The following is a 25,713-nucleotide window of genomic DNA, read 5'->3' as shown; positions in this document are numbered from 1 at the left end:
TTTACTGACCAAATATTCCGCATAAAGACTGACTTAAAAAAAAAGTTGGTCACACATTAAATTTCAGAGAATTATCTGCAAAGGGAACTTTTCCTTTTCTCAAAGTAGGATGAGTATTTTATAGTTTCAAAAAGAACAGACAAGATGAGTAATTACGACCTGACTCAGGCCTCAACATTAGTCAAAGGTCTGTTTTAGGTGGGATAAGACGTAACCAGAGCACCTCCGAGGGTGAGACTAAATTTACTTAATTCCCCAAAGACCAATTGCTGTGAGCTAAAAAGAGAGCGCCAGAGGGACCAGCCTTAACTGTGGTCTCAGAGGCCCCTGGCTTCAACAGTGTCTGTCACATTATATTGAAAGAGCTGAAGAAGAGAATCTAGTGGAGACACAGCTGACACTCAGGGGGTTTCCTGACATATAAAACTTTTAAAACCACAGAAGAAAAGATAAACACAAAAGTACCAAGTTGTCATGCTAAGCATTTCATATTTATACAGCTTTAAAAAAAAAAAGACTTTCAGTGCCCAGAATCCTCCTTAGTGGGGATTCTACCACAAGCATAAATAATAAAATAGAAAACAAATTCAGAATTTCCGAGGCCTGTATTGGCAGATATTGATATCAGGGAACTTGAAAAGTATTTTTACATCTATTTTTTATTGTTTTTCCCGATTTAAAAAAACACTTCATACAGAGATAGACAGAGAATTAGAAAACATGTAAAAAGCATCAGTCACACACATCTGGGATCAGCTTAAACAGACTGATGATATCAGCCATCACAATGCATTAGTCAGCTCTTAAAGACACAAAGTAAACTAAAATGTTATTTAGTACAGTGCATACCTCCCCCACACTCCTTTATGAAACCACATCTAAATTCACTAGATCCAGATTATCGGATCTGCACCAAAGTTGAATGGCCCATTATACCACATTCTTCCACCATGTTTCACAGTAATCCTTCCAGTAGTTTTTGTGTAATCTTACTTATCTTACAGAGATGAAAACATAACCTCCTTGGTGGCGGCAAAAAATGTTATGTTCCTAATGTACTGTAATTTGAGTGCAACACAACAAAAGCGGCAAGCTAGAGTTCATTACAGATGACCACCTTGATATGTGGATACACAAGCACACTTGGTACTGGGCATAAATTCAAACTGAGTGTCATCTATGTTATGATCATTTAAAAGTAAGGTTATGGATGTTTTGAAATGTATATTGTAAATATAGTGATTGCAATTACACACTCAAACTGAACATTTAAAACATCAACACAGTGAAAGGATCCAAATTGAAAGAGGTTTTTACAGGAACCCAGATGAAGGTAAACAATGAGAACTAATAGCAAGTAAAACAATTATGAGCACAGGAAAAGCGCAGTTTGTCTGCTGACTTGGTTAATTAAGATAAATGATCGGACTCACTATCATCACAGGAACACACTGCAGAGAGAGAGTGACGGAGGGAGAGATGGAAACACAGCAAAGGGGGAGAATGATGAAGAAGACAAGACTAGTGACAGAGGACGTAAGGAAAGAGTGGAGAAAACAGGGAAGGAGAGAGAGATGGAGTTAAAAAAAGGTGAGAGTTGGAGACAGTAACTCTGAGCTAAAAGAATACTGACAAGAAACTAAGCCATCTGCTGCTGTCTTTTTGATTCTGGCATCAAAACTGACAGAGTTATTAAAGCTTCATGCTCCTCAGCCGCAGCTGAAATGTGCACGTGGACTCTAAAGAATTAGCAGAAAACCAGTGAGTCATTAAATCATAGAGCATAGAGCAGTGCTTCTGAAAACATTGACTGGAGTACCTTACGGGCCATGGGTCTGATTCTGAAGACTTCTCATATTACAAAAGTAAACATATTTTTAAACATATTTTTCATGCATCTGGTTTCCCAATAAAGCCTGAAAATTCTGACTTGGAGAAGCTTGGGATGTGCCTGGTTATTGCAGCCATCTTAAGGCACGGATACGAAAACAAACAAAAGCCTTCTGTCCGTACTCTGCGTTCATTTCGTCCATATTTGTGTTCTGTAAGTTTTTGGATAAGGACGACACACACAAAACAGTGTAGCCAACTGTTCAAGTGAGACGACCATAAGCCATGAGGAAGAACATTCAATAATGGTGAAAACCTTTAAGGAGAGACTTTGCTAGTTGGCAAGAAACTACAGGCGTTTCAGAAAATCTCACCTTTGCGCTGCCCTCTAGTGCCATGCCAAGACAGTGTGAAGGATGCATTGAGGTATATGGGCAGTGGAGGTTATATTGTTTGAGCGGGACGCATCACTTTTTGTACGTACAGGCAGCATAAATCAGCATTTAAACCTATTTTTAAAAAGTGCTCAAAAACATAGACATTGATATGTGTGCATTCCTGCACATGTGTTTAGTTACCTGCAGTGAGGTCATATCTCAGCAGGCTGAGGACCCATTCAGTGAGAATACAGGGGGTGAACAGGTAGTGACTGTGGTCATCCACTGTAAACTTGGCTTTCACCTGAGAGGAGAGAAACACATGGATGATAGCAAATAGGATCAAAATTAATTCAATGATTCAATGATAAGAATAATCTTAAGCCAAACTCTGGTTGATACCCGCCCTCAGCATCAAACATGACGGATAAATAAATGAAAAAGTTAATATTTTGTTCCCGCCATAGCTGTAATTTAGAACTGGCATCATGGTGTTTCAGTCACTGAAGGTCTGTGCCTGCATGTAGAACAAAACAACTCTGCTGTACGACACCATTCTAGTTTTACATTGGTATACGTTTATAATTGGCTGACACCTATATTCTAGTTTTGTTGAAAAGCTACAATGTACCAACACAGAAATTTTGCCCTGTCACCCAATCTTTAAACCAGGAGAGGGGAACCTGAAGCCTCCGGGACGAATAAAAGACTATTTAATCTGCCCTGCCAGGCAATTCATAAATACTATCACAGCAGCTACTGATTTTTTTCTGTGATAAAATAAAAAAACATTAAATAGAAGACTAGCAGGTTTAACAGCTCGGATCCTTTTGACTGTATGCCTGTCTGATCACAGTCAGGGTGAAAGGCACACATGAAACAAAAAACCATCACTGTCAGGAAAGTAAACGCAGAGAAAGGGACAAACAATTATTTTTTGTTGACATAAAGGATAAGCCAGTGTACCTAATTTGCAGAGACGAGCGCACAGTGATGAAAAAGCCTGATCTGGAGCATCATCACAGCTTCAAACATGATAAACTGGATGAGTTACAAGGACAAATGCACTTGGATTTGGGTGTAATACAAACAAATTTCACAAGACAAAATTATTACAGAGAGGCAGGCAAGTTTTGTGGTAAGCAAGCTAATAGCTTTGAAGTTGGATCCGCATTAAGAATTTCTACAATAGAACCACGTTACCACTGTGAGCTGAGTTCCAAAGTTTAAGTTTGTCTAGTGGGGGAAGGGCTCTGTTTGCAAGCCATGTATGTCCCAACCAAAAGCGATGATTTGTTGGAGTTTGTTGATGTATTTGCTAAAACCAGGAGGGAGTTCGTAGCATCAAAACCATCTGACCTCGGACGCCTCACCAAAAAGTAGTGGTTACAGCCATCGGAGAGAGTTTAGAGTGATAAATGTGTCCAATAATTTAGTACGGCCCATGAAGGATGTTAAATATCCTGAAATGTATGTACATGTATTATACTCGTGTTCGTATGAAGAATGCAAACCTCTCTATTGAATTAAAAGCCATGTTTTTAAAGCATACAAGTACTTGGGTGGTGCTATTTAGCTGAAAATGGGTGTAATAACTTCTTCCTGTTTACAATCGTCTGTCAGTATGTGTCCCTCATATTTTCTCAAATTCAACCTCTGGAGTCTCCAGTGACTTGTTGATGCTTTCAGTATCTCAAGCAAGAATCTGTTGCCACAACATGACCATGAATGGAAACTCTGTCCAATTCATTACCTGTTCATAGAGCTGCACCAGAGAGCCAGCCAGCTGGTGAGTCTTCCCTGTGCTGGCCCAGGCTGCCTGGCCGCCAAGACTGTGCTGAAGAACTGGCTGCAGGTACGCTGAGTAGATAGTCTGCAGCTGCTCCCTGTCTGGATAGCTGATGGCAGAGGCGAAGAAGCAGAGACGGAGGAGAATGTAAGAGGAAACAAGATGGTGAGTCAGGGTCGGGGTTAGCAACAGCAACATGGAGAAACAAAACAGAGAGAGAGAGAGAGGAGGACTGATGTTGGACATGAGAATTAAGGTATGTATGTGAATTACTTAAAGTTGGAGTGCTTGCATCATACTTACTCAATGGTGCAGATGCGTACTATAGAGGAGAAGCGGGAGGTGAGCGAATGGCTCCCGACAGCACCCCCTGTTGACATGGAGGCCACCACCTGGATGTTCTCGAGACTCACCCACTCCAGATTTTCATCATAAAATCCCTTATATGTCAACACCTGGAGGAGTGACATGGAGTGAGGTTAGATGTGTCTGATTAAATTATGAAAACACAAACTCATCAATAATTTGAAACCACAAATTCTTTGTGTGTGGAGTTTGTATGATTTCCCCCATGTTGATGGGGGTTTCCTCTGGACCCACACTGATGTGAAAGGAACCAGCGTCAAAGTCTCAGCTTCCCTTCATACATTCATTATTTGCCTATTTGTGTTAATGTCAGTGTATCAGCTCTACCTGTTGCAGGAAGGCAGTGAGGTTGCTTGTCCCCCACTTGTCCGGTTTGGGCAGGTTGATGTTTTTCAGGTAAAGGACCAGATTCTCACAGTCCTTGGGTCTGAACACCCGGCCAGTGTTAGAGCTCAGCAACAGGCAGGTCTGACTGAGCTTCTGGAGGACATGGCGGGAAGAGGTCTGTGCACTGCAGTGAACCACGGCGACTTGGGTGGAGCGCAGCCGAGAGAAGGCGTAGCGCAGCAGCATGCTAGACACACAAAAACACAGAGAAAGAACGTCAAGAAATACATACTAACTTGTATTTAGTTGTTGTCCTGTTATAGGAGACAGATGCCGCTTTATTTATGATATGTTGTAAGGTGCTCAGAAAGGCGCCATGAAATAAAAGCTGTTTTTGTTGTTGTCCCTCAATCCCTACAGTATGAGTTTAAGCTTTTATGTTTATTGCAGCTTTGCGTGTGATTTCTGGTATACCTGTATACAAGGCATCTACATATATATAATTTGCAAGTGTGTATATATGACACATGCAATCATGAACATATATGTTTATATAAACATATATTTATGATTATGCAAATATTTGTGCCCTTTGTGAGTGTTTTTTTTTTCTGCAAATGTGAAATTACCCCTTTCCACAGCCCTCTGGCCCCACCACCATGAAGGGCTGCCTGTGCTGAGCGGTGAGCCACGGGGAGAAACAGTGCAGACCTCTCTGCATGTCCACGGTCTCTATAACAGGTAGGGTGTGAGTATGAGCAAGCTGCTCCAGCGTGAGACCCTCAGGACGCTGGAATATATAGGCTGCTAGATGGCCGCTCTCCGTATCATAGTAGGTATCTAGTGGTTTTCTGGTGTCTGGTGGACTTTCCCTGGCCCAGCTCAGCAACTACAGAAGTACAAAGAGCACACATCAGGACCTGGAGTGGTACCCCAGCAGTTTCCCACCTGAGGGGAGTCATGAATGTGAATCTTAAAATGTAACTTCTTTACTGTCGCCCTTTTACCATGCTAAAAATAAACAAAATAAAAAAGACAGAGGTCCTTACCTCCTTGGCAAACTCCTGTCGTGTTTTGAAGTTGAGGTTTCCTCCCAAACCTCTAAGAAGGCCAACAATAAACTGACCTCTCTCTGTCACAGCGTTGAGATGGGACAGACCATTGAACACTGTACCCACCAGACTGGACTCCACAACAAAGTCATTCTGATGAAAGGAGAGACGGGGTTATGTGAGTCTGATTTACAAATCTAACTAAGGTTTTTTGAATGACTTTGGTGAAAGTGAGAGGAAACACAGTAGATGTAGAATAGCACCACCCTCTACACACACATACCTGTTTGACGACCCAGTCCAGGGCTCGCTGGAAATAGTCTCCCAGCCAGTTTTCCAGGTTGCTGCAACACTCCTCTGGCTGACCCCTCAACCACGACTTGACCAAGGCCCCCACATCAATGTCTTCATCGCTGATGATATAAGTCGTAATAAGACAAGGTTAAAAAAAATCATTGATCTACAAATAAACAATTAGATGTGTGGAAAGGTTCACAGACCTGAGAAAGATCATCCCCATACGAGAGATGGTGGCTGGTGAGGCGCAGCTGAGATCGTGAGTCTCAAACAAGAAGTTAACATTGGGGCCGAACTGGATGCGTTCTCCGCTTGGCATGGTCAACAGTCGGTTATCATCGAGCACAGAGTTTAGACTCTCAATCCACTCTGGGTCAATGTCGCCGTCACACACAATCCATGAGCTCACCTCTAGAAAAAAAACACAAATACATATACATTCATATGCAGTAGATACACACCTCAATCCAAATACATCCAGTGCAGAGCATAACAAAAGCAGCTTCCTTCGGGATCACTATATTCAGGCGCTGTAGAGAGTACTGGGAGCAGTGCAAGAACTTTTCGAGTTAAAGTAACAAATACTGTGGAATAAATCTCATGCTAGTTTTCAAAAGTTCGGCTCATAAAGACAAAAGTTTATTATGACCTCATTGCATCTATTTGAAAGGTGTCTCCTTCTTACCCTGTGGTTCCCTGACCACACTCCTGGCACTGTGTGTGAGGACACCATCGGCCCATTCTCTGGTGTCCATGTCTATGTGTCCAAGCAGCTGCTGTCTGGGCATGGCCTTTGGATTCATTGTGTACTGTTTCACCTGCAGAATTACATGGTCAGCAAGAAGGCAAACAACATTAGCAGGGTTTCTGCAGGTTTCTACAAGGTACTCTTTAGACTATTTAAGACTATAATGACTGAAATTTAAGTACAACAGATATGAAGGAATATCAGTGTCAGAATTACTTACACTTCCCTATAAAAGATAAGGTGAAGTAGCCTAGAGACCTAATACATAACATTATTAATTTTTTAGGCCCTGAATTTCATTCAGATTATTGAATTTGAGGCTATTTAAGACCCCGCGGGAACCCTGATTAGGTAAGTTTTTTTCAAATGATCAATAAACTTTCATATTAATTATTTTTATGCTCCTTCATATCAATATAAAAAAGCATTTTGAATACAGGCTGAATCGATGAATGAAAATTCAGGTAGGCAGCTCCTCTCTTACTCACCACTTTGCCCGTCTTGCTGAGAGCAGCCCTGAGCATCCTCCAGAGTGTTGACTTCCCAGCTCCGCTTGGCCCGACAATAACTACACCCATGCGCTGTCTCAGCTGCTCATTCAGCTCCAGTGCCTTCTTCAGCTACATAGATTGGAAAAACAATTAGCGATTAATCTGTGATTTGTCCACCATCAAAATCAATTCATGTCAAAGATGGAGTGATGCCAAATATTGCCTGAACACCATGTATCATGACAATAACGTGAATATCCAGCTACTAATTGCACGCACACACCTGGCTGGGTATGAGCTCAAGTCGTGCCTCCTTGTAGACGTGTTCGAGGGCATTCATGAGGATGTGGTCCTCCACGTCTGTGAAATTAACCCCAGAGAAGACGTCTTTGACCAGAGCGTCGAACCGAGAGCTATCAGCAAATGTCAGCTTGGACATGGTGTTCAGTCTCAAGGCCTGCACCACCAGACTGCTCTCCTGAACTGAATGTAGATGAAAGAGATTGATTTAGCATCAGAGTGATTTACCACTGTAAAAACAGACTATATGCAGAGAGGCATAAACACAGGCTTGATAGAGAAGACAAAAACAGGGTTATGAAATTGAACCTTTCCCTGTTGTAAAAGCGATAATTACCAAAGCTTGTCATGATTTACAGGTTTGTCAATACTTTTGTTCTGTTTTCCAAAGATGTTCGCCTTTCCCCCAGGCACGACCGTGGTGCAGAGAGAGGAGCACTTGGCCAGACTACACACAAAGAGACAAACACAGCACCTTGGGGACTCATTGATAGACAGGGGTTCCATGCGGTGTCCGTTGGCAAGATCTAGGGCTGGTGGTAGAACAGGAGGATTTAAAGGAGAGCGGGATGGGTTCAAGAAGAGGCAGAGAGGAAAATGAGAAAGAGAAAGATAGAAGTGAAAATATTGAAAAGCAGAGACATGAAGGGAAGATGGGGGGGTGAGAAACGGAGGGCGGCGAGCGAGAACTGCAAGAGCGGCGTCGACAGCCAGGTATCAGAGAGAGAGCTGACAAGAGGTCAGGAGGAGGGGAAAGGAGGTGGAGGGAAAAAATCGTACAGAAGCGGTAAACAACAGAACTCTGAGTGTCTGGGAACAGGAGAATGGAGAAGGACAAAAGTACAGACGAGTGAAAAGCCCAGAGGAGGGAAAGTTTTCAGGAGGGAGCATTTGGGCTAAATGTCAATTGATGTGTCTGCATTAGAGGATTTAGAGGGCAAGGACGAGAGCAGGGGAGAAAGAGAGAAGTGCTGTTCAAAAGAGCCTTTTGATGTTCGAGTACACTCATGTATAGTCTTGATCAAACTGCATTAAAGAGATATCCACACTGGGAGACACAGATAAACAAAACGCTCTGCTGTGTGACCCAGTTGGCTGCAGGATGAGCATCAACAAACCAGTAGAATTTTCCCTCATCACATGCTCGTACAATCTGTTTCATTAGCGCTATAACTTTCTGTCTTCCAGGTCAGGAGCTCACAGTCTTCACAGGAGAAATGCTTTAAAGGTTCAGTGTGTAGGATTTAGTGACATGGCGGCCTCAATAGAGAGGACCTGCTCCCGATGTTAAAATAAAGTATTTAAATATAAAGGGCCCATTCTAGGGTAAAGAAAACCAAAAATCATAAAATTTCGATGATTACACACAAATGAAAAAATCACTATGATTATTTTATATTCAATCTGCCAATAGATCCCTATCACCTGAATCTTACACACTGGACCTTTAAAGACGCTTCAACCAAATGACAAAAGGTGAATTTTCACATTATTGACTTAATGTGGAAAGCTAGAATTACTGCCCCATGGTTATATTGACAAATTAAATCGTATCAGTTAACCTTTGAGTCCAAGTGACAACTGGGCGACATTTTTAGAAACTCCCTGAAGGCAGAATTGAGATACCATCTGAAAGAGGCCAAAAACATGTTTTGTGAGGCCACCATGACCTTGACTTTTGACCACCCAAATCGAATTCTTTAATCAGTGAGTCTAAGTGAACATTTGTGCCAAATCTGAAAGGATTCCCTGGAGGTGTTCCTGAGAAATCAATTTCGCAAGAATGGGACGAACGGACGGACAACCTGAAAACATAGTACCTTCAGTCACTGGCTGTCTCAGACACAGAGACATTAAAACATAAACTGGAAATACTACAACTTTGTATCTTAATTATAATGCCCTATAGGGACATTATAAGTTATACTACTTCAGTACAACTGACCTTTCTGATAATTTTTTTTCAATTATTATATTGGAATTAATTCAACAGCTCTTAGCACATACATATAAATCAGGTGTGTGTTAATTGAGTGCTGCTGCTTTTCTGATCGTCATCATTTGCTGTGCAATTATAAGGCAAAAGTTTGATATTGGCTCCACTCACCACTGGGGGTTAGAACATTTAGACTTCAAAGATCTCAACTGGGCTTGTTTGTGGTTCTTTGACATGAATTATGACACACAGTTGTTTTCAAATCCTCTGAGACAGTAAAATAGCACAGAATGACAACCCAAAGTTAGGCTGTCTCAGATAGATTGCTGCAGGTAAAATGGTCATTTAGTCGTTTCTGCTTAATTGCACTACTTGATGGATTTTACTCTACAATCTTTTCCACCTGTGAAGCATGAATAAAATCTCATATTGAGTCGGCGAGTTGTATCAAACTGGGAGTGCAAACTATAGTCGCTTTCCACTATCAGACACTAGAACACTTAATGTGTTAAGTAACACTGAAAAATCCTTAAAATCCCTAAGATCCTTTAAATCCTTATTTACATTCATTACCTAATGTCACATAATAACAATCATGGCAACATTCTCTACTCTCTTAGACACACCTTACAAAAATCATATGGACTACAAATACATTGTATAAATTATCTAGAATGAGCGCTTGAATATGTTTTGCGACAGAATACATCAGTTTTTAGATCTTATCTCAAAAATATTCCCAGCACAATCTCTGAAAGAATAAACCCTGTCCTGCCTAATTTTAAACAGATAAATCATGTGAAGCAGGGTCACTGAAATTTGTTACGAGACAGTACATAACAGTGCCCCATCAATTTTGCACTGTGATCCTATAACATATTGGACTTATGATGGAATATAAAAAGAGAAGATCAAACTCGATGCAGCAGTACAAGATATGTTGTCATTTTTATAGGGGCCTTTGTGTGTGTGTGTGCTGTCTAGGACCACACGCACACACATTTTCTCTAACTCCTGGTATTTCACATGATGGCCTGATACGATGATGATTCGTTCAGTTCATCGTTCAAGAAAAAATATAAATATTCATGCACAACAAAGTCACTGCAGAGCCGCGGGTTGCCGACCCCTGGCCTAGAAGTAGACGACTAGTAGACCTCAGAATGTGCTTTCGTGCCAGTATGACCTCATGCTCTGCATTATCAACCAATGTAAAATACACTCCCCATTCTTGGATGTGCAATATATTTTGTGTTGTGTAGTTTTGTTTCCCGATAGCAAAAATGTTTTGTGTACTAGAGCCCGACTAATATGGAATTTTGAGGGTCGATGGCGATACTGATTTTTTGGGATTAAACATTTCCAATTCCGATGAATCTGCAGATATATCAAACACAAAAAACAATGAAATGTATTTGAGGCTTGATATTTTACAGTTAAACCATAACCATATTATGAATAACTATGAAGAAAATGTGAAGAAAAATGCAATAAAATGCAAAAATGTTCTATATTGTTAATTCGGTAAAAAAAAAGGTTTTGATATCAGTAAAAATAAACATCAGCAGCTATGAATGTGACTCGAGGTCATGACCTCAACCTTGATGCACCTACTTTGTCTGAACTGCCCTGTCACACACAGCTAATGGAAAAGTAAAAATACCTCACAGAAAAATTGCACCCGAAATTCAATAAACAAATAGCCGGGGGGTGGGGGGGTCTTACTCTTGTCCTTGTCGTGACTCCTCCTCTGTTGCTGCAGGAGACTGCCACAGGCCTTCAGCACCGTCTTCAGAGCACGCAAACCCCAGTCATAGTGCTGCTGGGGAGTCAACAGCTCCCTGGACAGACAAATACAGACACTCTCAAAAACCTCCGGTTGTAGCAGAATTAAGGGTTGGGGGGGGCAGAGGATAAATTATCTACAGAATCAATAGAATGCAATACACGGAAGTGGCACTTTAGGTAACTTCAAATAAATTCAACACACAGCATGATACTGTTTGAAACACAAAACACCACTTAGTGAACCACACAGACACAGTGAAATACACGTTATTAGTATTAAGGTGATAAGTTCACAGACAATGTAATAAATCTGCTACACCTAATATTTCCAACCTTAAACCAAATCAACAGACTTAACAACAGACATTTCTACCTGGCCAGGTTGAAAATTGCAACCAATTTGCGTCCCAGTATTTCTCCACTCTTGAAGCCCTCCGAATACAGAATGACCTCTGCAATGAGCTCGTTGTCTGGCCTGCTCATGGCCACGGGTCTGAACAGCTGCTTTAAGTTGTCTGGAAGCTTCTGTCGGCCTCCGTAGCCTTTTCCCGCCGGGTTCAGCGTGATGAACACTCCAGAGTTTGGGTCCAAATCCACCTGGAGGAAGGAAAAGTGATAACGTGTTTTACACTGACATGAATACAGGTTGAATGATTGCTGATGATTATTGACCCAACCAATTTTTTCATGATGGATGATGATGCAATTATGTGTTTAAGTATGAGTTTAAAATAGCCATTATAAACATATATAATATATAATATAATATGATATAATGTAGATGTAATTGGACATAAGGTGGCCTTGAGATATAAGGAGTAATTGGCTTTTGAAAAGTGTTTCTGTGCGTCTCGTATTCCTGACCTCCTTCCCCAGCAGTTCACACGTGTACTTGTGATGTTTGAGAGAGTCTTGGATGGCCTGAATCTGCATGGAAACTGCAGACAGTACTGCTTCCTCCAAGCGGTTAAACTCGTCAAAGCAGCCCCATGCTCCGCACTTCACCAAGCCCACAAAGATTCGTCCCATTGACTTCACATCAATGCCCTGAAAGACAGACGGATGCAAACCAGAAAAGATGTGTTCTCACTGACATTTGTTTTCATTTACCAATCTTGTTGTGCATGTGCATGTGTGTGTTCTCACATGTGTAAAGACCGTGTGTCTGTCTTCTATATACCACAGATATATTCATTCAAATGTGAATAACTAGATCTGCATATGTGTTTTGCTTCCAGAATAATTAGCTGTGATAACGTTTTTGGCAGAGAAAATAGTGTGTCGTCTTAAATTGAGTGTTCAAAGTTAAACCCTTCATATAATCTCTGAGAGCATCTTAATACCTCATCACAGTTGAACACCAGCACTTGGCGTCCAAACAGCCCTCCAAGGGCTTTGACCGACTCGGTTTTTCCTGTGCCAGCAGGTCCGTAGGGGTTTCCCCCGAGCCCCATCTTCATGGCCTGGGTCAGAGTCAGGTAGCACTTATCAGTCAGCGGTGTGTGCACCAGCTTAGCTGCATTCCCCTGGGATGGAGAAGAAAGTGAGCGATAACACAAGAGAGAGAGAGAGAGAGAGAGAGAGAGAGAGAGAGAGAGAGAGAGAGAGAGAGAGAGGGAGAAAATATGACAAAACGCAGTGAGATGGACAGACAGAAGATATGAAGAGTGAGAGATGGGTGGATCATGGGGCATAAGAGACGGAGAAAGAAGCCAAGGCAAACAGAGAGATGATTGCTTAAAAAGTGAGGAATGAAAAAACAAATGAAGGACAAGCAAAAGGAAATGAAAATGACTGAGACGGACACATGCAGGACTTTTTTTAAAGGAAACTGCAGAGGAGGGACATACAGCAAGATAGTGGCAGTGCTCCTCATCTGTGCATTCACAGCGCCCCCAATAGGTATGAAATAAGAAAATTCAAGTAGACCTGAATTTTCAGGTTTCAAGTTTCCTTCACTGTACCGGGGTAATGATTAAAATAAATAATTTACAAATATGTATGGACTCCTGGTGACACTATGATGTAATATATTTTAATTTATTATAGTTTGACAGGACAGACATGCATGAGCATTTTGTTAATAAACAGCACTTTATTCCCCTTGACTGATCAGGTGGATATATTCAAACTACAGATAATAATTTAATCCAGTTATGAAAATTACTAATCATTTAACCTATTTTGTAGAAACACATTTTTTCCATTAATAAAAGAATTAAGCATATTACCTCTTGGTATTAATATAACCTTATATATTTTTGGATGATACTATAAATGAATCAGAAATATTCTTCTATGAAAATAAAGGTGAGGTGCAGCCTTAGAAACATTATGCATGTTTGTCTCATGCTCAGTTACAGAGAAAGACATACCTGGTATTCATATGTATAGCTGAACTCTGCATCCACCATGTGTATGTGGCAGCATTTGTCTGGTTTCATGTAGAAGCGCAGCTGCTTCTTCCAGGCCCAGGCGTCAGGACTGCTAACTTGAGCCTGTTTAAGTTGCTTCACGACACTGATGTTATGGACGATGTCCAGGATCAAGGCCTTAAGCTTCAGCTGCAGGACACTGGACTCTGCACAGGGAGATATGAATGAGTATCAGGAAAGCAGGATAGCAGGAAAATCACACCTATTTACGTGCCAATCCGGTTTTTCTCTCTTCGGGTGCTTTTGATCCAATATGAGTGGAATCTACATCAGGGAGGCGGGACAGGGAGATCTCTGTCTCCTCATCTGGCAATCCATCTTTTCGCAGGTTTTGTTTGCTACTTTTACTATTTTGGTTAGTTTAGGTGTTTGCTCTGGTCCTATGTCTCTTTGCCTATGTAGCCGTCCCACACCTCTTACATCTTATTTTTTCTTTTTGGCCAGCCTTCAGAGATCCTAGTTTTGGTTAAGTAGTTTTTGTAATGGTTTATAAATTAAAATATCTTAGCTATTCTGATCCTCGGGTATGGTGTTCTATTTATATACTGCTGGTCAAATGTGTTATTGTGGCTGAAACATACCCACATGAAACAAGCTTCATAAAATCCTAAAAGAGGATTTCACATGTACAGAATTCCACAAATCTTATTATATCTTATTTATTAACCTTTTGTATTGTCATATATTATACTCAGTGCTGTATCTGCCCATTAATAGTCCTGTTGGTTTAAATGATAAACTACATGTAACATTAGTTCCTCTTTCTCCCTATTCTTGATCACTTACATTGAATGTTAAACAGTCTTATTCATCTTTACACTGGCACACTTAGTACAACGTTATTTAGTGTTCTGCACATGATATTAACCCCAGGTCATTAGATAATTAGACAGATAACCCTGCCAGGCTGCTTGGCTGTGAATTAGATGGTAGACCTTCCCTGTAAGCAGATAGAATAACAATAGCTTCTGTGTTCCCACAAAACGGGCAGCAGCTCTTGTCGAGTAAAAAAATGCAGTATTGTATTGATCAGTGAGAAGAATAAATGGAGCCGCTTACTGTGTAAACATACCCAACATGCCATTACGAAAATCAATATCATCAACAAACACTTGCTTAACGGTTTATTGCTGCACAAAATGCAAGAAAAAAAAGACACTTGAGGCAGTTTATGAAAGTATCATTGTACTAACTTGTCCAGCATCCATTATAATTTAGTTTCTCTCTAGTTAGGGCAGAGGATGGGTTTCACAGCTGAGCAAAAATGAAATGATTATAATAATTATATTAAGAATGATGGATTAAGTTTTTATAACTATCCACCCACCATTTTCTAAATCGCTTATTATTTAAGGGTTGTAGGAGCTTTCCAGTTCCAGTGTTTTGCATAGGCCAAAAACATACAGAGACAACCTTTCACACTCACATGCACACTCACATGCACACCCACTGTACAATGACCTAAATCTAGAGTTTCCAATCAACCTAACCTCAATCTGTAGGAGGAAGGCAGAGAACATGCAAATACACAGACACATATAGATACACACATAAAAAAATTATTTGTCTAATAGTTCATATATATAATCAACAGAATTTATTTTTACTGCCAAACTTTGCCTACAACCACAAAAAATCCAGTAGCAGAAAAAAATATACAGACATTTTATGTTTTGCTCTTAAAATCGAAAATCTCTATCCATCTCCATCTCTAAAGCTGGGACTTGATAGTTTAATTATTATGTGTTCAAATACCATCTCCTATGTACTTTACATGCTTTTTATTTCTTGGATGAAGGAAGGCATCACTGACATTAGTCTTTACCCAGAGGCTCACAAAATGTAAAATGTTCATCATCCTGTCTTATCTCTGCCAGAACAGGGGGATAGCTCCCACTGCCTGAGTGTTTTTATGGCTCAATTATGTAGACTGGGTAATGAGATTATCCTTCCTGTTATTACTTTAGCTGCTTTAATCAGTACTAGTCGTCTACAGCCTCTTCAGGCTACCTGCTTGTGTTAAGGGCGCCGGTAATTTGATAAGATGATAATATGGAAACAAGCTCCACGTGCACATTTATAACAGTCCTTATAAAATTGCTTTGGTGAAATTTCTGGTGGTCTATTCTACAAATCTGACTGACTTGCTAAAGTAATGAAAAACAGAAATTTGCCCCCAGAATAACTTTGTGTGCAAAATTTCATGAAATATATATATATACACACATACACAGCATGGCATAGAAATTTGGAATTTGGCAGCAATGTCCCATGAAATGATGCCTCTAACAGGGTTATGGACGATCCTTTCATCACATGCATGAATAAATCTTTATTAAAATTTGAAAGTGATTTATATATTACACATAAAGGCTTTATATAGTTGTATATTCAGCCCTAGGTCATTAAACTAGCCTGCCAGCTACTGTGTTAGTGGCGTTAAAGGTTACTGGCACTCTGCAGGCTCTAGTGTGTGACTGGCTATCAAGAGATTCAGACAAGAGCAGGCATTTGGCATTAATCTCTCAGTGCTGAGTAACAACCCAAGATTATGATCAGAGTGCAATCATGAACAACACAAGAGGGAATCAGATAGTGGAACGAAGTGTCAAGTAGTAGCTGTTTATAAGGACTTTCAAAGAGAGGTTATTGTTGTGAAGAATGTGAACAGAAACCGGAAAAAAAGGACAGGGTTGAACAATCTGCTGTAGAAATAAGAAAGGACTAAGAAAGCAGGACAAAATTGTGCATTTGGTGTGATATCAATATTTCATGATGTCCCAGATTATAATCACAATTTGACAGGAAAATAAAGGTAACATGGCTAAGCAAATTCAGGGATGAGGTGAAGCTTATGTAGTTGCTTTTTACATTTTACTATTTTAGCAAACACTAACCATACTCAGGGTGTTCAGACTAAATGTAAAGCAAATTTTAAAAGGTGGTATGGTCGTATACAGCGGGCAATCCTTATATTTTTACAAGGTGGTTTATTCTAAATCTTGCTTGCTTGCTGAAGATGGTAAATTCTTTATGGATAGCCACCGACCACCAGTCACAGGGATGATTTCTTCCGGTGCTGAAGATGGTCAGTCTGACTGCGTCAGATGGTCAGTGTGTTTGTGAGTGAGAGAGAGCAGGAGCAAAAAGAGCGCTGTCCTTCTATTCTTTTCTATGCCACTTGGTTTCAACTTTTAAAAATAAACAAGCAACAGCCATCATCTTTAAAGTCTACAATTGCAGTTTATACTAATACTATTAAAAGGTCACATTCAAATAAATAAGGTAAGGTGTCAGTGGATTACATTTGTTCAATGTAACCAGAAGGAAAGAATGTTTAAGTTAGTGTAGAGTATTTGTGTGAGAGTCTGAAAGGACACACGTATTTACCAATGCAGACACACACTCACAGACCTACCTGTGTTAGCTTGATCCTCAGAGCTCGTGTCCACTGTGGTGTAGTGTTCCAACTTCGTATGGAGCTCCAGCTCCAGCTGCTGCAGAGTCTGCTCTTTTAGAGTTCGTTCCACATCTTCAGTGAACTGGATTTGCTCGGCCAGACACAGAATCTACAACAAAAGCACTTAAGTTCAGACACTGCAGGGTATTTAACAAAATGTTCTTACAGAAAAAGTTATTTCACACCCTGAGTCACACGGTCTTATAACTGAGAAAATACTGACATATGGTCCTGGATCTCAACTTGAACTTGGTATTGTAGTAAAAAAAAAAAAAAACTCAGACTCCATTCAGTTACCAGGTACCTCAAAAGGCTTTGGGAAATATAGGGAGAAAACATATTGTATGTTTATTTAAACACTTAATATAAATAGCATGTGTACCTGTGATGGGTAGCGTGAGGGGTCCACCCCCCCTTTCTTCCCTGCTGACACACATTCATACAGCAGGTTCTTCAGAGTCTCCTTCATTTCCACAGACAGGTCCCTTAACCATACCTGGAAAGAACTTCTGCATTAATTACACTGATATAACACACATGCATACAAAGTGTCCAAACAAAACCCACATGGAATACAGAACATGAAATACATATTTGATTTACCTCCACAAGGCTGGAAATTTGAATGAGGTTCCTGAGTGGCACTATTTCTCCCTCCAAAGAACACATGGCGACAATGTGCTGGCACTGCTCATCAAATACAACACTGTGGATGCCTACACAGATAATACATACACAGATTACATTGCCTGTCCAAGAGAATATACGTTGCTCTTCTAGGTAAAAGGTTTCTCACCAGCAAATAGTTTCTTGAGGTGTGACTGGATGACTGTCGGGTTGGTTGCCTGTCCAAGAATCTCTAACAGATCATCATCTCCTATGAAATAGAACCGTGGGAAGGCAGAACGCTTCTCCTGCAATAACCACACAAAAACACATGAATAAAAGAAGCTGCGGTGCCCTCAACATGTTATGCATGCACAGAAAAATACATGTGCATACCTCCAGGAACTCATTGAGGGACTTTTGGCAGCGCTGCAGCTGATCCAGTATGGTGACCAGGGAGTTTCTGATGCCGGCCCTCGAGCTCAGAGAAACGACTCTGTTGTCTCTCTGAATGTCTGACATTATAGACCTGTTATACATAGAAAGAAAAAGTTTTGTTAAGATAAATACTAAAATAAATGTATTTATTCTCCCAATCTTAGTGTTACATATGGCCAATATATTATTGGTTGATAAGTAAGAAAATATAATTGCAACTGTTGTGTTATTTGCAGCATGACAAAAACTACCATTATATATAATATATATAGAATTTGACACTGCTTTTGAGGATGTTCATATTAAAATCTGATGGATTGGACAATGTTCTTTCACGTCTTGGTCAATTCAGCAAATCTATATTTGATCTCTGAAACCAATTTACAGTAAAGCGCAAGAGCTGCCTCGATGTGATAGTATTTCTCTCACTAACACACACACACACACACACACACACACACACACACACACACACACACACACACACACACACACACACACACACACACACACACACACACACACACACACACACACACACACACACACACACACACACAAAGTACCTGAAGTCTTCATCAACCCGTTTAAAGCGGGCCTCCTCCCGGGGTAATGCCCCTCGTCCAAAAATAGGCTCCAGATAAACCCAACGTCTCTGGATGGCATTCAGACTCAGCAGGTACTCATCTAAGTCCGACAGACGAACCTCCCACAGACTGACCTGGATATATAAGAACAAATTATAGTAACAATGGTTCGTGCTGCTTCATTAATCAAAGAAATCTTGACATATGGGTAAACCACAAACAAAATATTAAGTTAAATTAGTTGCATCTTTCATAAAAGTCAAAAGGAAATTGACTTTTTCCATAAACAGAAGTGAACAACTTAAAGATTCAAAATGTGTATTCATAGATTCAAGCCTTTGACCTGACCTTGTCTTGAAAGCTGCGATAGTAGGGAGAGTCTTTCAGAGACTGCAGCAGGCAGCGGTTATCTCCCACCTGGATGAGGATAGAGCAGTGATAAAGCCAATGTTTGCTAATCCTTAAGATTTCATTTAATGTGCCTACAGTTATGTCTGCATTTTCCTCACGACATTTCCATTCCTCCTGAGTAAATCTACAGAGCGGTCAATAGAAGTTAAATGACCTGCCTGGAACGATGATTAACAAAAGTAATGAGGCAAGAGGATGTGCAGACCAAACACTGACAACAGCTGAATACACACACACACACACACACACACACACACACACACACACACACACACACAAACAAATGTATAAATACATATATAACATTTCAACACATCAACAAAACATCCTTCAGTAATAAGGCTCATAGCTGTAACTGTTGTATCTGTTATGCTACCTTCATTTTACATTTTGCCATTTCTTTTCAGACATAACAAACCTTTACACATTCATACATGTTCAGTGAGGGGTGGAAACCTAAATATATATATATTCAGAGAACAGGCACAGTTTTGCTTTACATATTTTCAAATGTCACATTTTCAAATAATTCAACAACCCAAAGGCAGCCAAAGGCAGAATTACCTGAAGATTGAGCAGAGTCAGCTTCCAGCAGTGAATCGGTAATAACTTTGTGAAAAGTAATTTCTGTACCGTGATCAGCTCTAAACCCTGATTTACATTTCTCAGAAAGTACAGTGGCAAGGAAAAGGTGCACTGTTTGGAATTACCTGCATTCATGTACAAAACTATGTTTGAATATGGTCTGATCTTCATCATAGATATTCATGATATTAACCATGCGTCACTAAAAAGACATCTCAGACTTATATAATCACGAACGGTTTTACATTAAACTAGAAAGGGTTACAAAGTCATCTCAAAGAGTTTTGATATCCATCAGTCCAGTAAGAGACAGTGTCTCCAAACAGAGACGATCTTACAGGATAACATCAGGGTGGATGTTTGCCAGCTCAGGATCAGTAGACGCTGGGAGATGCAGCAGGACAATGACCATAAATGTCAAAGTAAATCTACAACAGAATGACTTCAGACAAAGAAATTCTAAACTCTCCTCAAAACCTAAAAAAAACAGTAAGATCAAACCTCTCTCCTGTGGGTGGATGCCATTATCTGCTTTGAACAAGTTGGTCATTATCAAAGTGTGGCTGATAATACACTTAGAGTTAATTGTATTTTACTTTACTGAATAAAACCCTTCAAGTGCCAAAGATAAAACCTGAATCACTTTGTCAACACGAACTAAATGTGCGTGTTTGGTGTTTATATATGCGAGCACATATTTGTCTACCTGGTTGACTATATCCTTCCAGTCCTTGATGAGGGTGAGAGTGCGGCCGCTGCTGTCTGTGTACTCAGTGAGATTGAAGGTGGCTGCAGCTCCCCACAAGTCCAGTTCCCTCAGGGCTTCTCTGATCGTCACCTCAGCCTGGGCACGGCTGTTCAGGTCCTTAAAGCAAGTGCAGCTTGATCATTTTTGTCCACTCACGACTTACATATACATTTTATCAAACCAGTACAAGATCGTATAAGATCCATTTTTCTAGGGTGGACGGCAAGAACTTTTTCCTCAGCACAAACTATGTTGTCATGGTTGCCCACATTTTCAGATCAGATCCAAATCAAAACAAAATAGTGTGCTGACCAATAAAACTTTTTATTTCTTTCGAAGTTATTGGTTGTCAGTCAAAAATATCACTGTGTTCCAATGCTGTTAAAGATTAGTATATTGGCTGAGGGACAAGCAGAGAAGGTATGTTTTACTTTCAAATATGATCAGCTCAGAAGTACTTGCATAATTATTATTTTATGAACACTCCTTAAATTATATATTGTATGTGAATATGCTTGTAAATCTATACAGACAAATGCCATTTACAAATACAAGCCTTTCAAATGAGAATATGCTGTATTCATAGTTTCTGACTTGCTGCTGCCCTCTGATGTCCATTGTCACTTAGTGCAATATTCATAGTGTAGTGGAAAATTCAACTGACCAGTGTCTAAGGTATTGGAAACGCCTCTTTGTATAAGTTCTGGCTTTTGTGAACTTGCGGCCAGTTCCATTTTGAGCACCCGTGCTTGTTGTGTAACCTCTGCAGAGCTTACTATTATAAAGACTCAAAGGCAACTCCAGTCTGAGAATTTCATTATTTCAAATCTCAAGATGAATTTCCATCACAATAGTTAAAAAAAAACATGTTTTATTCGTATATATATATATCAACTATCGTCCCAAACCCAAAGAAATATCATGTTTTTAGGTATAGGATGATAGTTGTTTTATATATATATAAAACATTATGAACCATTTGAAGAGTTGTGTGCTTCCACCCAGTATGTACATGCACTTCCATATGTGTGTTTGTACAAACCTTGAGCTCCACGGCCTTTTCTATTATGGTATTTGTCACACTGAGCAGATCATTAAAGGTGAGTCTCTCTAACGTCGTCCCTCGTGGGAGACCCAGCAGACGAAACATATCCAACCAATGGTCCTGGGACAGGTGCTCCCCACGAACGTACTTCAGCACTGGGACCATGTTCTAGACATAGCAACGGAAACAGTTATGAAAAACCAAAGACTTAGAATGAGATCCAATATGATTCTATAATGAGTAGTTTTCTGTCATATTTATGATGATATTTAAGTCTTACTTCAAATTCAATGCTGTGACCACTGTCATGCACCTACACTGGTTACAATACTTTTTGTTTTTAGTTTTGGTTTATATTTTTGGTACCATGACATTATGAGTGCATCTTATGATTCAGAGAGGACATACCTTTTAGGTTTTACAAAACCTTTTTGTCTTTTTAACAATCTTCTCAGCATTGCCAATAGTTTAATTGTCATATTCTCCTAAATGTTTATCTTGTTGAGTGCAATGGACATTGTTACCTCCAAGCACTGAATGAGGATCTTATGACTCAAATCCAGGAATTTTAATTAAATTATACATATTTCTATATCAATTGGAGAGATAATACCTTCATAGTGTAATTATGTTTTTAAACTTTCCTGTTGTTTTTCACTATGTTTGAGGTTTGAATTACTTTAAGCTTAAATGTGCTTGTTTGGTGTCATAGTGGTGTTTACCACTTCTAGTTTTACTGCGAATTAAGCGAAGGGGTTTCCCAAACTAAAATAAATGTTTCACTTTTATTGTTGAAGCTTTTAACTCTTGATTCCAACTATCAGATGAGTGTGGGGGGTAAAATGATCATGACAGCCCTGTGTCACTTGAAAAGATCTAAGTCAAGTTGAAAATAAAAATTTCCTTTAGGTTCAAATAGATTATTATTTCCATCCGGACCTAGACCAGAGTCTTCCTATTGAGTATGCAGGATAAACACAATAAAAGTAAAAAGAAAACCATGATTAATGATTCCTGTAACTCTACTGTCTACCTTGTATTTGTCCACTTCTGCTTGTAGTTTGACCGACATGGCAGTTGGCTGCTCCTGCTTCCTAAGTCTTTCTTGCCACGTGAACAGAAACTCCTCAAACACATACGTCTTACTCCTATAAAATAACAGAAACATATATATTAACATTTCACTCAAAACACAGTAATGACCAAACCGCAAAAACAATTAAAAGTTAATAGTGAGCTCTTGACCCTCTACCTGAATGTGATCCAGTCCTCCTGGGCCTTCTCTGTGAAGCCTTGCTGCCACTCCTCATACAGACCCCACATCTGGCCGCACTCCTCCATATCTATCTTCGTCTCCTCCGCCAGAGAGAAGTCTGGAGCCTCCAGGTCAAAATAGCCACAGTCCTCACTAAGGAGAGGAGAGGAAGGATTATTATTGAATTAAGAGAAACACTTTTTCTTTCTTTGATTGTGTGGTTAAGGTCAAACCTGAGACTTTACATGTACGCTTTTATTGAACTATCAAAGTCATGAATAATAGTATTCATGTATCAAGTATTTTCGTTGTTTCTGGGTTGTGTTTGTAGATTTAAATGTGTTGATAATAAGACTGAGTAGCTTTGCAAAATACATGAATAGAAAACAGAACCTTTGAACCAAAAGAACATTAATATATTTTTTAAATGCTGGTTCCTTTGAAAAACTTGTATCTATTTGTCAAGCTAGTGCCTTTAATATAAATTGTTATATCTTTTCAATCTTATCACATCAGATTTTGTAAAGTTACTAAAAATTCTTTAAACAGAAAGCCAATAATCATCCTCATTAGCTGTTGTGACTCAGTGAGGAAATGACTTACAGCTGTTTAATGTTAGATACCTCCACCACCAACCAGTCAAGTTTCTATTGGACATTTTTATGATTTTTCTTTTCAGAATTAGCACATGAATTCTTGAGTTAAGTTTTTGGGAGGTCACAGAGACCTTGACCGTAGACAACCAAAGTCCCATCCCTCGAGTGCAAGTGAACGTTTGTGCCCAATTTGAAGAAATACCCTCAAGGTGTTCCTGAGATGTCACATTAAAAGATGGGATGGACAGAGAGATGGCTGGACAACTTGAAAACAATGCCTTTGGAGACAAATATTGCTGCGTAAAGGCATGAATTCAGTTTATTAAAAATAACCTACAGCAGTTTACTGCGGACAAGCTCCAGCTCCTGGAACTCTTGCTGCTTGTCCCTGATGGTCTGGAGGCACGCGAGTAGAGCAGCATGGTCACCACTGTCAAGCGCCTCGTCTTTAGGCTTCAGCTGGTCCCAGCGGGCCTTAAACCGCTGCAGATCTGCCCGGTAGGTGTCGATGCGACCAGCAGCATTACTTCGCATTACCTCCACCTACAGGAAGAACAAGGCAAAAGAAAATAAGAGCAAAGCCAAAGTAAGAAAGAAAAGAAGAGAGAAAAGCATTCAGGTAAATAATTAGTAGCAGAAAGTTACTGTTAGAGAAACTTTGTGATGTGAAGTTTTTAAATCGTGATCCAAGATGTGTGAGTTTGTGAGTCTATGTTACCTGTTCTTTGATCATGAGCTGGTGACTCTCCATGACAAGCTCTAGTTTGTCCCACTTTGCTCTGAGGGAGGAAAGTGAGTCCAGGCCTGCTCCTGCCACCGCTCGCAGCAAGCGGTTCTTCTCCTCAACACACTGGAACTGAGCTAAGATCTATAAACAAACAATACACATTGTGTTATTTATTAGTTTTGATTGTCAGTTCAAACATTTGGCTCATCCCACATGAGATGACAAGGCACTGTTATAACAGTACAACATAAATGCCCATACATTTAACTAAATCAGTCTAATGAGGAACAGGAACTAACATAATTTACTTTCTGATTTGTAAAGACACCTCCATTGAAAGGTCAAAAACAAATGCAACAATGTCAAAGACTTGATTTCTTTTTCTTTGACAACATAGCAAACGATTCAACTAAATGTTGGATAATTTATCTGTTTTTCTAAAAACACAATGCTGACTGAATAAGGGACAAATATGAAGCATTAGTACCGTCATTCAATAGTGAACCTAATGAGGTGTATGTTTGACCTACCTCAGTTTTGCTGGCTAGTATTTGACTATATTTGCCAGCGGCCGCACCGATCTCCTCCATGTTCTCTGGTCGAATGGACAAGGCCTCCATTGACTCTGACACAAAACTCTCTATGGCCTGAGTGTGGCCTGAATGACAGGAGGAATATGACATATACAAGAGTAAAAGGGATGGCATTAGGCCAAAAGAATGGAAAGTAAAATGGAAACAGACAATAATTTGGTTTGTGATATATATATATATCGTATATAAATATATATATATATTTATATATAGGGTATATCGTCACATACTAATTTTAAAGGAGTGAAATGTTTGAAGTTCCGTCACAGTATATATATCAGCCTACAAACAATAATATCAATGAAACTTAAATTAAATAGACGATTCATGTGTTTACCTTTTATGGACTTCCTGAGTGATAAGAGCAGCAGGTCAAACAGCCGCTGGATAAGGTCATCAACGGCGGCTTTTACTGGCTCACAGTTGACTGTAATACAGTCGACTTTCTCCTGACTGACAGAGGAAGAGGTTGAGGGTTGGGGACTGTGACTCAGTCATTGTGGTGTCAAATAACAAGAGGCCTATTCAATTTACGACCTTTAACATTAGGAACCCAGAGCTCTGAGACTTCTACAGAATCTGACTCATCACAGGGAACTAAAGACAAGAACTGAGCCTTTAAAAGCTGTGGGCTTTGAAAACAATGTCAAGTTTGAAGTCTGGTCCTCAGCGCCATTAATTATTACACAAACTATCGAATGTTGTTACATTGTCATCTGTGTCAACAGATTGTGTTGATAACAAAATGTTAAAGGGTTTATTAATCATTTGTCATCCTGGTTAAAAGGTTCACATACGATGAAATGTAATGTAAAGTGTCTTTACCTCTTAACCTCATTTCCACCTTGGTTTCACCTTTTATCTATTCTTGTGTCACATATGTTGTATTTATCGGGGTTTGCGTCTCTTAGTCTGATGTTAACATT

At 39.8% G+C, this 25,713-nt stretch overlaps 1 protein-coding gene and 1 long non-coding RNA gene across 4 annotated transcripts in view; one reads left to right on the top strand and one right to left on the bottom strand.

The window, feature by feature from the left end:
- Positions 1 to 25,713, bottom strand: part of LOC117773202 (cytoplasmic dynein 2 heavy chain 1) — a 105,074-nt gene that overhangs the window by 68,959 nt on the left and 10,402 nt on the right. For all 3 annotated transcript variants that reach the window (XM_034604918.1, XM_034604920.1, XM_034604919.1), the window contains exons 21-51: positions 25,125 to 25,240; positions 24,725 to 24,852; positions 24,186 to 24,335; positions 23,805 to 24,010; positions 22,869 to 23,024; positions 22,650 to 22,764; positions 21,614 to 21,784; positions 20,530 to 20,688; positions 19,176 to 19,244; positions 18,807 to 18,961; positions 18,199 to 18,331; positions 17,993 to 18,110; positions 17,800 to 17,912; positions 17,579 to 17,692; positions 17,155 to 17,305; positions 13,677 to 13,882; positions 12,645 to 12,827; positions 12,166 to 12,348; positions 11,675 to 11,898; positions 11,239 to 11,354; positions 7,561 to 7,760; positions 7,275 to 7,406; positions 6,724 to 6,856; positions 6,242 to 6,449; positions 6,025 to 6,154; positions 5,739 to 5,894; positions 5,319 to 5,578; positions 4,690 to 4,936; positions 4,300 to 4,451; positions 3,961 to 4,105; positions 2,409 to 2,511 (exon numbers count right to left, since the gene is read on the bottom strand). In XM_034604918.1, coding sequence (XP_034460809.1) covers positions 2,409 to 2,511; positions 3,961 to 4,105; positions 4,300 to 4,451; positions 4,690 to 4,936; positions 5,319 to 5,578; positions 5,739 to 5,894; positions 6,025 to 6,154; positions 6,242 to 6,449; positions 6,724 to 6,856; positions 7,275 to 7,406; positions 7,561 to 7,760; positions 11,239 to 11,354; positions 11,675 to 11,898; positions 12,166 to 12,348; positions 12,645 to 12,827; positions 13,677 to 13,882; positions 17,155 to 17,305; positions 17,579 to 17,692; positions 17,800 to 17,912; positions 17,993 to 18,110; positions 18,199 to 18,331; positions 18,807 to 18,961; positions 19,176 to 19,244; positions 20,530 to 20,688; positions 21,614 to 21,784; positions 22,650 to 22,764; positions 22,869 to 23,024; positions 23,805 to 24,010; positions 24,186 to 24,335; positions 24,725 to 24,852; positions 25,125 to 25,240 — 4,832 coding nt within the window. The remainder of the gene's footprint in view (positions 1 to 2,408; positions 2,512 to 3,960; positions 4,106 to 4,299; positions 4,452 to 4,689; positions 4,937 to 5,318; positions 5,579 to 5,738; positions 5,895 to 6,024; positions 6,155 to 6,241; positions 6,450 to 6,723; positions 6,857 to 7,274; positions 7,407 to 7,560; positions 7,761 to 11,238; positions 11,355 to 11,674; positions 11,899 to 12,165; positions 12,349 to 12,644; positions 12,828 to 13,676; positions 13,883 to 17,154; positions 17,306 to 17,578; positions 17,693 to 17,799; positions 17,913 to 17,992; positions 18,111 to 18,198; positions 18,332 to 18,806; positions 18,962 to 19,175; positions 19,245 to 20,529; positions 20,689 to 21,613; positions 21,785 to 22,649; positions 22,765 to 22,868; positions 23,025 to 23,804; positions 24,011 to 24,185; positions 24,336 to 24,724; positions 24,853 to 25,124; positions 25,241 to 25,713) is intronic.
- The window catches only part of LOC117773210, a 237,303-nt gene continuing 213,587 nt past the window's right edge, over positions 1,998 to 25,713 (top strand). The window contains exon 1 of the long non-coding RNA XR_004615877.1: positions 1,998 to 2,037. This is a non-coding gene — a long non-coding RNA (uncharacterized LOC117773210). The remainder of the gene's footprint in view (positions 2,038 to 25,713) is intronic.

Source organism: Hippoglossus hippoglossus, chromosome 13 (genome assembly GCF_009819705.1).
Source record: "Hippoglossus hippoglossus isolate fHipHip1 chromosome 13, fHipHip1.pri, whole genome shotgun sequence".
Taxonomy (NCBI): domain Eukaryota; kingdom Metazoa; phylum Chordata; class Actinopteri; order Pleuronectiformes; family Pleuronectidae; genus Hippoglossus; species Hippoglossus hippoglossus.
The sequence above is the reverse complement of the archived record's forward strand: the minus strand, read 5'-3'. Positions and strand labels throughout refer to the sequence as shown.